The sequence below is a fragment of the Solanum lycopersicum genome, chromosome 5 (genome assembly GCF_036512215.1).
Source record: "Solanum lycopersicum chromosome 5, SLM_r2.1".
NCBI lineage: Eukaryota > Viridiplantae > Streptophyta > Magnoliopsida > Solanales > Solanaceae > Solanum > Solanum lycopersicum.
In genome coordinates this window covers 10581646-10595054 of record NC_090804.1, presented here as the reverse complement: position 1 = coordinate 10595054, position 13409 = coordinate 10581646, and the positions used below count along the sequence as shown (strand labels likewise).

The following is a 13409-nucleotide window of genomic DNA, read 5'->3' as shown; positions in this document are numbered from 1 at the left end:
CAACCATCGACGGGCACAAATGTATGGGCGTCGACTGGACGACGGGGCATCCTGTTGCTCCATCGTTGGTGGCTGCAACTCCTTCTTTGAGACACAAGGCTCACCAAGACAAGTGTTGAGATACGACTCCCATTGATGGGGGCGTCGATAGGGAAACGAGGCGTCAACTTGGCTCGTCGATTGACACTACCAAGGCAATGTCTAGACAGTCTTTGGGTCCTTCTTGAGGACTTTTTGCAGGGCCCTTAGGAAGTCGTACCAGGATGTTTCCCACGTAAATATGAACATCAACAAGTAAAGGAACTTCCACATCAATATCACCAAAACAATTATATGCAACATGTCCAAACACGATAAGCACCATCAAGACACACATATGTATGTCTCTAGGTCTAACTTTCGAACATCTCGGACGTTCTTCTAAGTTTGACCTCTAAATTTCATGAAACTCACTATCCTGCATAAAAATATCATTATAACTCATATAAGGACCTCATAATCTTATGAAACACACATAAGCACATAAAAAGACATAAGACCGCTTAGATTACTAGTCATCGAACGTCTTGGTCGTTCCTTTACGTTTTACTTCCAAATGACTCCAAATAACACATGCATACGTTAAAACACTTGATTTACATATCAAGAAGCTTATAGGTACAAGTGATTCTCTAGACACCCTAACTCATTTTTTGGGGTCCTACAATATCCCCTACTTGGGAACATTCGTCCTCGAATGACACTTAGAACACTTTAATTACAACAAGGACTTCAATGAATCATAGAGCAGCTTATAATAGTCATAACATCATAAAGTAGAAGTTAATGAACAAAACTTACTAAGAACACAACTTCCAACAATTTAGCACTTAATGCACACAAGCAAGCAAAACATTTATTCACTCACTCTTTAATGCATCAAACACATAGGCTCCTATCATGTTCATAGGAGGAATATCCTTCTCCTGATCGTAACATGGTCATTACAATTCATTTTATTAAGATATCATTCTTGCACCAATCTTTAAGTCACACTTAGGCAGTTTCAACAACACTCAAGAAACAATTAGGCACTCATACTTCAATGCACATAGACTTGAGTTAGATAGGTTGACAATGGATTCTTATTATTTAGGCCTAGTGTCATGAGAGTCATACTCAACCATACCAGGCTTAGTTATGTCTATAGAGAAATGTCCTTCTCCTCAAAATATTTGCATTTCTCATGAGTTTATACCCAAGCAAATGCACAAAGGTAAACTTTACTGTAACATGAGAATTTCTGAATTTTTAATCATGGAAAGGTAAAACATCCTTCCTAGTGAAATGGTAAATTACAACACACACATCATAACAATAAGAAATGATTTCACATATTTACTATCTCAAGCATAAAAATAGATTTCATGAACATGCATAATTTAAGGAAAGTCTTACATTTATAGGCATATATAAGAACAATGGCTAGACATGCCTTCACTTTTCAAAAGTGAGCCTACAATCATGTTTTCCAAATCATAGAAGACACGTAGTTTTCAAGAGAATCAACATATTTAATTTTAAAGGAGCTCAATTCCTCATCATAAGGCTAAACATTAGGCATTAAGAGTGACTTCAAAACATGTTTCTCACCTTATCCCATGAAGTTAAATGCACAACTAGCATATCAAGATGCACAATCAACATGACAAAATACAAGGAATTGATCAAAGATCTTTTTAAAGTACTATTGAATCTTCAAAAAAATACTATTAAGATAGGGTCAATCTAGATTTACTAAAGACATAGATGTCATGCTATTCATACTTTATGCAAATTCCTATCATGAACAAGCTTACTAAGAATTCATTAGTTTCAAGTTCAAGTAAGAATAGAAGGACAAGGTAGAAATATCTCCAACCTTACTACTCACATCACCATCCCCCACTTAGGCTAAACCCAATTAAGAGAAACTTAACCCAACCTCAAGAGGATCTTAACTTATCAACCTTCATTTTCATCACTTAAAAGTGATTACTACTTTAGACAGTAAGTTAACATAGGAACACCATGGTATTTTAAACCTTATTATCTATGCAAATTAATCCCAATTATCAAGTTAGGTCATAATACTCAACCACATAAATTTTTTATACAATACAATAGACACCAAGGTCATACAACATTCATGGTACAACTGAGGAGACTTAGTCATAACGCCTCTTTCTTTTCCTTCAACATTAGAGTAAGGTAACTTCTAGGTCAATCAAACCCACATAATCACCCTACCAAGATAAACATACTACCTTCACACCAAGGATCAAGTTAATATAAAGGACTCCAATCCATGTAAGGCAATCATAAAGGTTCACACATATAAACAAGGGCAACATTTGACCATTATATAATTACTAAGGCAACATGCTTCTATAGCTAGTCACAAACTCAAATCCTAATATTAGGCTACCATCATGCAAAACCATATAGCAATACACCATTCCAAAAGAGACTCATTTTAACCATAACAACTTCTAACATGCTTTAACTATATCACGACACACATTTCTCAACATAACATGATATTCCACATAGGTCTCATATATAGCCACAAAGGACATCATATCCTCATAACCTATGATTTCTCATATTTCACATACATAGCCATAATTGGCATCACATAATCAAAGCATACCAAAAGTCACCTTCACACATACTCATCAAACCATAAAACCAACATAAGCATCAAAACTCACCTTTTCTCCCTCAAGCATATAATACCATCTCACCCAAGCAATCATATATAAAAGACTACCGAACAATAAAACATAGAGAGAGATATTATGGAGTTAAGTTCTATGGAAACATATGAGAATGATGAAGAAGGGAAACTCTATCTTCCTATAGTCTCTCGCTCATAGATGTGTCACGACTTACCACAAATGATCGATACTTTACTAGACAAGGAAATATGAGACTTTTGGAACCTAAAATCACTTTCATAAACATCATGCCCTGATATCACGTTTGTCACATCCGGGGAGCACCCACTAGAAGTAACATGGCGTACTTGACCCCTTAGAGGTCTTCTACAAGTCAATAGTTATCATTCATAGCATTCTCATAGGTAAATTTTGTGAAAAATTTAAACATTCATAGCACTTCATACGCTAGAACATCATTTTCATTATATATAAAATATCATAATACATAGTTAAAGACTCTAGTCTCTTTTTTTTATCCTAGACTCAACATCATAAAAGTATTTTAGGGACACGACCCTTTCCTTGAGTTAGGGAATTACATACCAAGAACTTCAATCATAGAGACATCTTTTAAGCATCCATAACTTACACTTTGTGTAAAAAGTAGAGATGAATGGAGTTGGTACAAGACTGCACTAAGTATGGCAACCATGCATTTAAAGAGGACATTTTTACTTGAAAACATATTTCATGCCTTTTCGTGAAAACTTCATAAAACATTTATACAATAGCATTTATATCATTCATATAATTCATATAGGACTATTCAGAGACCAAACACAATATAAAATCACACATAAAATTTAAGCCACATTTGGGTTCACTTTACTGTGAGTTATTTACTCTTTATAGTAAGTATTTTCCTCTTTACAGTGAACATCTTTTCTTTAACTCCTTAACCTCCCAAGTAACCCTATAGTGATACTTGCTGCAATGCATCACCTTAAGGACACAAGGATTCATACATCCTACATAAGTCAACACATACCATCATAGAAGTATAATATCTCAAAGACACATTTAAGCTAAGACCATAAGAACATTATGGTAAGCTACATCAACTTGCACATCTATTCAATTCACTTCACATAAATGCCTTATAAGACCTTCCTCACAATCCTACTCTAAGTCTACTAGTTCAATGTATATGTGAAACCCATAACCTCATATATACTTATTAAACCTATCATAAGACCAGAAGCCTTAACATCCAATGCATACATCAACGAGTAAGTGAAAACTACTTTATTCATGTCAATAAGACCTTCATCAAATAGTCATTAATACCAACATAGTGCATATAAGAACAAGTCCATATCATATAGACTCATACCATGCATATTTTCGTAACAAGTATACAAATACTACAAAGTCATGCATAAGGAACATATACATAAAAACATGCATTAGAACACTTTCCTTGGACTTCTCTTTAAACACACTTGTGCAATGCATAGGTGAAGTCTCATACCCGTACCTACACTAAACAACTACTCTTAGGGTATCCTAGTTAGGGTCCTTACTTTACTTCCATTGTCCCTTTTACTTTAGGGAAACTATATCCTTAACTGACACTAAGACCATGTGTGCTACATGGAATTTAGTGTTTTAGAGCCTTACAACAATGGAAGGTGTTCTTACCTAGCCAAGGTAGAACATTAACACATGCTAGCGTACTAGTGAATTCACTTGCTATATCCTATGTGGCTAGCATACTAGTGAATTCACTTGCTAGATCCTATGTGGCTAGCATAGTTATTGAACTGGGAGGTATATGTGTAAACATTCCTTTATTCCCTTGGCTATGAGGCTAACCACCTCATGAGTCTTATGGTGACCTACCTTCCTCCAATGGGAAGGGACACCCTTCACTTTAAGTTCACTCGATGCTAAGCTAAGTTCCCTTTACTGAAAAGTGTTTTATTAATTTTTCTTTATAAAATTAGTCTTAGGAGATTCATCCCCTCATATGCTTACCTCATAGGTCATAGATGAGGGTTCATCAACCTAAATCATGTGAGAAACCCTTTCACATGGACATAACATATGTAAGCACCTATCTAGTTGTAGGGTACACATGAGCACACCTTTCAAGGTCCCTCTATAACATCTCACAATTTGAAATAACTAGGAAGAAGCTAAGAATTCGAAATAATCATTTTTGGAAATAATGAAAATCTGGAAATTTGTTTATGTTAAGAAAAATTGAGTTTTGGTCAACTTAACATGGCCAAAACTCCTAGTTCGGGATGAACTACTGATAGTGTTGTTGATGTTGAGGACACTACTGAGGGTGTCCAGATTACAGAGGTAGTGGGTTCAGGGGAATTGGACCCACCGGCTTGCTGATCGCCGGTGCTCTGAGCCCCAGGTTTGTTTCACCTACCACTCTTGTATTTAAATTTATTTTATGCATTGGGGACAATTTCATGTCTTTTGGTTGGGGTGGGGTAAATGGAAAGTGAGTGTTAGGGTAAACTTTGAGTAGCCCAATTCACTATCCTCTTTTGGGGTTTTCTTTCCTGTGTTCTTTTTCACCAAGAGACTGATTATTTTTTCTGTTGAACCGGCATGTCTATATCTTTTTTACATTGTTTAATTCTAAAGCATGATGGCTAAAATGATATCCTGATAAAATGAAAATGATGCAGGACTAGGCATAGTAATTGACAAATGTGTGGCTCTAAGCATGACATAGAGGTACACCACTGCATGACCCTAAGTCTAAAATTCGAACTAGGTATATGATAATCTGGTAGAGTAATGATATGTCAAGTGAGTGTGAGGAAGATTTGAATAGTCCACTATTTGTACTGAGCTAGAACTTACCTGGTTAGTCCTTCTAAAAGTAAGTTGTAATAGTAATTAGGAAAGGATGATAGGCCTTTGTTCAATGTAGCCCATTTTTAGCCTAAATAAAAGAAAACCAAATGAAATTAATCCTTCTTTGATCGAAATAATTTGAGATTAAATTAGACCTTTCTTTTTCACCCCAACTAGTCTTTTCTGGGGATAATGTGTTGGTCCTGGTCCCTCCTTGGACATGTGCACCTCAGCTTCTGCCAAAAGCATAAGTTGAGGGTGGCTAATGCAGTAAACAACATTTTTATTGCCCTGACCCAACTTTGGCTATTGTGTACTTTGACTCATGGCAAAGCCATCAGTTGAAGGTGGTTATTATGAGGAATGATCTGGATAGTGGGGTTGAAAGAACAAAGAGAGAGAAAGAACAAAAGTAAAGTGACTCAAGAATTAGTTGAAAGAAAAGTGAAATAAAAAAATACAAGAAATACAAGCAAGAAAAGAAGAGAGTCGCTTACACAAATGAAGATAGAAGGGAAAATAGCAAGGTAAAAGAATATGGGAAATTGGGAGAAATAAAACGATGAAAAGAGGTATGTTTAGCCGATATGTCAAGGAGCGCAACAAGTCACTAATGTATACCTAAATATACCCTAACTGAACTTGAGCCTATGTTACGAGCTAAGAAAGTCCTATCGTGATCCTAAGAGTTGTATATCAAACTGGAAACAGTGAAAATAAGGGCAAGCTTATGGCAATATGTATGAATGAGTGTGAATATTTTCTGAGAATGAGTGTTGAAAAGTAATCTTTATATTAAAACTGAAATTATTGTGTGAAAAATGAGGATTTTATTTTGAAGTGAGGACACTAGTTGCAATACCGGAAAATATTAGCACCTCGGTAAGAAATTGAAGAGGATAGGTGTTAGTGCATGGTGAGTCTGTGTCATGGTCTGATTCCACAAAATTCAAGCCTTATAGTGATAGCATGCATAAACATGATAAGACTGATCGGGATTGATAGCCAAATGATTGCAAAAGATAAAACATGGATGGTATTGTACAAAGATTTTGTATTGAGTCATAGTGTGTCGCTTGAGGACAAATAACGAATTTAAGTTGAGGGTATTGATATACCGTGGTTTCACGGTATTTTTAATACTTATTCCTTAAGTTTAGTGTGTCCAAAAGCCTTTTTGTACTAATTTTTATGTAAGTTTCTCTTTATTTGCAGGAAATCTGTCTAAAAGATGAATGTTGAGGTTTTTGAGTAAGAAATACAGAAAAGTACCACCTACGGAGCATGTGACGGTTCGTCCTACTCGTGACGGTCCGTATATGGCATTGTAGTGCAGCTGCTGAAGGAAGATGGGGAATTCTGATAAAGTCTGGGGTTACGGAGTGAGTGACAGACTGTCATAGCCATGACAGTCCATCCTGCTGGTTCGTCATGAAGATCAGAGAAGTAGTCCTAGTACCCAAATTCCAAGAGTTCAAGTATTTTGGAACGGAGACCCTCGACAGACCGTTATGCCTGTGACGATCCATCATACCTGCCGTCGAGGGTAATTAAGAGAGCAGAAGAAGAAATTGCACAAGTATGGGACGTCGGAATTGATGACGGTCCGTCCTGACCGCGACGATCCGTCGACCCAGACGCATTTTGACAGATTTCCAGGTAACGGAGTCCTTATTTAATTAGGTTTATATTTTTTATAAATAGTTTGAAAAACCTCATTTTTGGGGTTAGACTCTTGATTATTTTTAGACTCTTGGTTAGACTCTTGAATAATTTTAGACTCTTGCAATTGATTGTTGGTGACTTTTGTGGATTAATCAAGTAAACTTTTGGATTTTGTTCTTTCTCATTGAAGTAAAATCATGAATTCTTATATTACATATTTGAATATTGTAATTATGACTATGGGTAACTAAACTCCATAACTAGGGTTATTGGAACCATAGGCGAATAATGAGGTAAAACCAAACTAAACTAACAATTGTATAATAGTGTCTTGCATGTATTGACAATTATTTCGCTTAGAAGTCTTTTAAATGGATGGACAACGTTAGAACTCGCCTTAATGCTACTTGTCGGACAAAGGAGGTAGATAATAGGAAAAAAATTATCAATATAGATTTAGTTTATACTATCTAATAGACTAGTATTGATTGGTACGAGGTAATAACTTAGTCAAATATCGAATATGATATTTAATATGAGGTAAAGGTAAGGGTTAGTAGAGAAACACACGTAGCCGGACCAAGGTGCGGAGTGAAACTTTCTAGATGCCAGACCAAGGATATAGAATTACATAACTTATCACTCTGCATGCAAGATACTAGGAAAGAGTTGTTATAGTTAGAATTATCACGTTATGAACCAGTGGGAAACACGTAAACCCTAGTTACTTTGATTAATTGATTAAACTCCAACATTTGAAGTTGTTAGTTGTCTCCTTTAATTTCGCTAAATATTTTCATTTATTTAGAAATAGAAAAACCCTCTTTTATCATTTTTTCTTTCCAAGGAAATATTTGACTGAACAATAGTAATAACAGATTGAAGTTAAGTCTAAACTATTTTCCTCGTGGGAACGATCCCAACCTCATTAGTTGGGTTATTTACTTGACACAACCGCTTTACTTCTTATTTGAGAAGTAAGTTTGAGCGTATCAATTACTCAGACTTCATCAAGGTGATATGCCTCAACCACTTCATGGGCACTGTCCGCATGCCCTAGGTAGATCTTGATTCTTTGCCCACTTACTGTGAACCTTGTACCCTCCTTGTTCTCCAACTCAACTTATCCATGTGGGACCACTTTAGTGATAAAGAAAGGACCAGTCCGTTTGGACTTGAGTTTTTCCGGAAACTAACGCACACTAAAGTTAAATACAAACACAAAATTCCCAACTACAAATTCGCGCTTCTCAATCTTTTGATCGTGGTACTTCTTTATCTTCTCTTTATAGAGGGCTCAACTTTACTATGCTTTTAGGCGAAACTCATCAAGCTCATTCAACCCATTAAGTCTTTATTATACTACTTCATTCCAATCCATTTTCAGTTTCTTCATTACCCACATGGCTTTGTTCTCTAACTCAACTGGCAAGTGACAAGCTTTCCCATATACAAATTGGTATGGATACATACCTATGGCGGTCTTGTATGCAGTCCGATAATCCCGAATAGCGTCATCAAGCCTCCTTGACCAATCCGTTCTATTAGCATTCACCATTTCAGACTGCTTGATTTCTCTGTTGGACACCTCAACTAAACCACTAGTTTGTGGATGGTATGGAGTGTCTACATTGTGGCGAACCCAATATTTCTCCAATAGTCCTTTGAACAATTTGTTACAAAAGTGGGATCCCCCATCACTAATGATGGCCCTAGGTGTACCGAATTTGGAGAAGATATTCTTTTTTAAGAACGTGATGACACTCCCTTTATTGTTGGCAAGTGCTATGGCTTATACCCATTTTGATACATAATCCACCGCCACAAGAATATATTTGATCCCATGAGAACTCACAAACGGCCCCATAAAATCAATATCCCATACATCAAACAACTCAATTACTAGAATGAGATTTAAGGAGAGTTCTTGCCTCTTAGAAATGCCTCTATCTCTTTGGCACCTATCACATGCCTTGGAAAACTCATGAGCATTTGGTGGATGGTTGGCCAATAGTACCCACACTGCAAAATCTTATGGGCAGTCCATATGCCACTATGATGCCTACCCACAGGCAAGGAACGACATGCCTGCAAAATACTTAGCATCTCAACTTCCGACACACACTGGCAAATATGCTCATCAGCACAACTCCGGTATAAATAAGGTTCATCCCAATAGAACTTTTTCACATCATGCATGAACTTTTTCCTCTGATAGAAGGACAAGTTTGATGGGACTATATCACTAGCCAGATAATTTGCAAAATTGGCAAACCATGGAATTAAGTCATGAGAAACGGCCAACACATGCTCATCCGGAAAGGTATCATCAGTTTCTGCTTTATTTTAGGTCCCATTTCTATCTTTCACCTCAAAATCAAACTCTTGCAATAGTAACACTCATATAATCAACCTTGGTTTCGCATCCTTCTTTGCCATCAAATACCTCAAAGCGGAGTGGTCAGTATGCACTATAACTCTTGTGCCAAGCAAATAGGAGCAAAATTTTTTGAAAGCAAATACCACCACAAGGAGCTCTTGTTTAGTCACAGTGTAGGTCTTTTGTGCTTCATTTAGGTCCTTACTAGCATAATATATGGGGTTAAGGATTTATCCCTTCTTTGTCCCAATAACACACCAAGAACAACCATACTAGCATCACTCATCACCTCAAATGGTTTACTCCAATCTGGGGATATAATCATGGGCGCAGACACCAACTTCTCCTTCAACTCTCCAAATGCCTTCAGAAATGATTCATCAAAATAGAACTTACATTCCTTCTCAAGTAACTTGCACAAAGGATGTATATTTTTTGAGAAATCCTTTATAAACCTCCAGTAGAAGCCCGCATGCCCAAGAAAACTTCTCACAATTTTTATAGAGATGGATGGAGGAAGTCTTTCTATAACATTAACTTTGCCTCGATCAACCTCTATCCCCTTCTTTGAGATGTGATGGCCCAATACAATACCTTCTTTCACCATGAAGTGACATTTCCCCCCAATTTAGCACAAGGTTGAAATCTTCACATCTTTTGAGAACTTTGGCCAAGTGACTCAAACAATGATCAAAAGAGTCGCCAAGTCATCCATAAACAGCTCAATATTGTCCTCCACCATATCAGTGAATATCGACATCATACATCTTTGAAAAGTAGCCGGTGCATTACATAACCCAAAAGGCATCCTTTTCAATGTGAATGTCCCGTAAGGGCAAGTAAAGGTGGCTTTCTCTTGATCCTATGATGCAAGAGAGATTTGATTGTAACCCAAATAACCATCAAGAAAATAGTACCATCGTTTTCCTACGAGTCTATCTAACATCTGATCCATGAAGTGCATAGGGATATGGTTCTTCTCAGTCCATGAATTCAACTTCTAGTAATCCATAAAAAATCTTCATCTGGTCAGCGGCCTCATTGGAACAAACTCATTCTTTTCATTAGAAACCACTTTCATTCCCCTTTTTGGGGCACACACTTAACAGGGCATACTTAACTAATATCTGCGATAGGATATATAAATCCGACATCCAACCGCTTAACAATCTCCTTCTTAACTACCTCTTGCATAGGTGGATTCAAACGTCTTTGGTGCTCCATACTTGGCTTATGATCGGGCATGATTTGGATTTTGTGTGAACAAATACCGGGTGGAATCCCTAAATGTCCGCAATAGTCCAACCAATGGCTCGTTTAAATCTCTTTAACACTTTTACCCAACACTCTACTTGTTCCACATTAAAATCCGATGCAATGATTACCGGAAAAGTGTTATCTCTTCTCAAGAATACATACCTCAAATGAGGTGGTAGGGCCATAAGCTCTAATTTTGGAGCCTCCTCAATAGATGGTTTTGTGGTTGGAGAATCGCGATGCTTTATATCTAACTCCAATTTCTTTTGTTTGAACAGAAATTCACCTCGATCAAGTGCCGCAACCAACGACCCGTACTCTTCAATACCCTCACTCTCAAAATTCATGATCACTGCCACTAGTGCCTCAACACCAATGTGCTTTTTGATTTGTACCTCAGGCGTACTCTCAACCCTTTCGAATATAGCAAATACTGTTTGGAGCTCACCACTCTGCTTCATGGATCTACAAATGTTAAAAGTTGCTTCTTCATTCTTTAATCGAAATTACATCTGCCCTTTTTCCATGTCAACCAAGGTGAGACCGATAGCAAGAAACGGCCTCCCAAGAATAATAGGCACCTCAAAATTGACCTCACAGTCAAGAATCACAAGTAGGTCGGAAATATAAATGACTCCACCTTCACTAACATATCGTGGAGTATCCCAATAGGCCTCTTCACCGTTCGATCGGCCATCAGTAACTGTGTCGTTGTGGGATTTTGGTCACCCAAACTCAACTTCTTGTAAATAGAGAGAGGCATGAGATTTATGCTTGCACCTATATCACATAGTGCTTTAGAAAAGTGTAACAACCCAATGGTACATAGAATAATGAAAGTGCCTTGATCTTCTTTCTTTTGCACAAGAGACCTTGTAGCAATAGCACTACCATGTTGCATTTGGTCATCATCCTTAAAATTTACCAATATCTTCTTTGTAACCATATCTTTCATAAACTTGGCATAATCGGGAATTTGTTCAAGAGTATCTATCAAAGGGACATTGATGGAATGTTGTTTCAATATAGTAATAAAATGCCGGTATATACTGTCCTCAGCGTTCTTCACCAATCTTTGCGTGAATGGTGGTTGTGGTCTAGGAACGGGGATCACCTTTTGGGGTATCTCTGCTTCTTTCACCGCTTTGTCTACCAACTCACCATTAGCTTCTACTACCTCATCATCTTTTCTACCCTCATCTTCTAGTACAGACTGTATAGGTGGATCAATGGTTTTCCTACCCCCTCGAGTAGTAACCGTCATGCAATGTCCATCATTTTTTGGATTTTGAGTGGTATTTCTAGGAATAGTACCCAATTGACGTAGGTTCACTGTAGTAGACAATTGGGCCATTTGCCATCCAAGATGATTGATTAAAACAGTATGTGCATCCACCTTTTGCCCAACATTAGCCAAATAACGTCTCAACTACTTGGCGTGCTCATCACTAGCAGCAAACATCCTCATCATCTTTTGTAACATATCTTCAACTCACGCCATACTACCTCCACCATCCCTAAGAGCAACTTCCTAATTTTGAGGCGGAACATAGGGACAACCTCGATCGTGTCTGTTACCATAGTTACCCCGGTTGAAGTTGTTGTCACGGTTGTAGTTTCCATCTCGAACATAATGGCTCTCTCTGTTGTAGTTCCCATAGTTCCGACCTTGATTTCCTTGACCTTGGAACAACTTCTCCTGATTGGAGCCTTGGGCGTTCAGTCGAAAACCCCCCGTCTTCTCATTCACTGTATAAGAATCCTCTTCATAGTAGTAGTCATCCTCTGGCGGTGGTGGTTTAGTCAAATAATTCACCGCATTTACTTTTTCTGCACCCCAGTGACATGTTTCAATACCAATCCGAGCTCAATTGTCATTTGAGCCATCTCTTCACGAATCTCATATGCGGCCGGGTTGTGTGTAGCTTGCACTGGAAAGGTGTTTCTCCAAGTGTACGAATTCCTAGTGCTCCAAGCCTTATTGTTGCGAGAGATTTTATCCAACTTCTCCGCGATCTCTTCATACATGCATTCACCAAACCCCCCCCACCCACCTACCCGCAATAGTATCTAGCACTGCCTTATTATTATCATCTTTCCCCCGATAGAAGTACTCTTTCAACGACTCATCATCAATGTTGTGGTTTAGGACGCTTCTCACAAATGAGGTGAATCTATCCCAAGATCTACTCACCAACTCCCCAAGCAATGCCACAAAGTTGTTCACTCTATCTTTGTGGTTGAGCTTTTTAGACATTGGGTAGTACTGTGCTAGGAACATATCCCTCAACTGGTCCCAACTATAGATCTAATTATAGAGCAACTCAGTGAACCACATTACAGACTCTCCCGTCAGTAAGAGAGGGAACACTCTTAACCCAATAACATCCATGTCCAAGTTTGGACTCCCTACACAACTCTTACACACCGACCTCAGTTTAGCGATGTGATCATGTGAATCCTCAAATGGTAACCCCGAAAACAAATCTCTGGCAGTGACCATCTGCATCAAGCTACTAGTTACCACAAATGTGTGACCCTAT

At 37.8% G+C, this 13409-nt stretch overlaps 1 protein-coding gene across 1 annotated transcript; it reads right to left on the bottom strand.

Moving 5' to 3' along the window:
• Positions 1–8586: 8586 nt before the first annotated feature.
• On the bottom strand, positions 8587–12220 carry LOC138348639 (uncharacterized). Its single transcript, XM_069298197.1, has 4 exons — positions 11517–12220; positions 10995–11331; positions 9868–9973; positions 8587–8891 (listed from the first exon to the last, which is right to left on the bottom strand). Exons 1-4 carry the CDS (start codon positions 12218–12220, stop codon positions 8587–8589), a joined length of 1452 nt encoding a protein of 483 aa, XP_069154298.1.
• Between the last annotated feature and the right edge of the window lie 1189 nt (positions 12221–13409).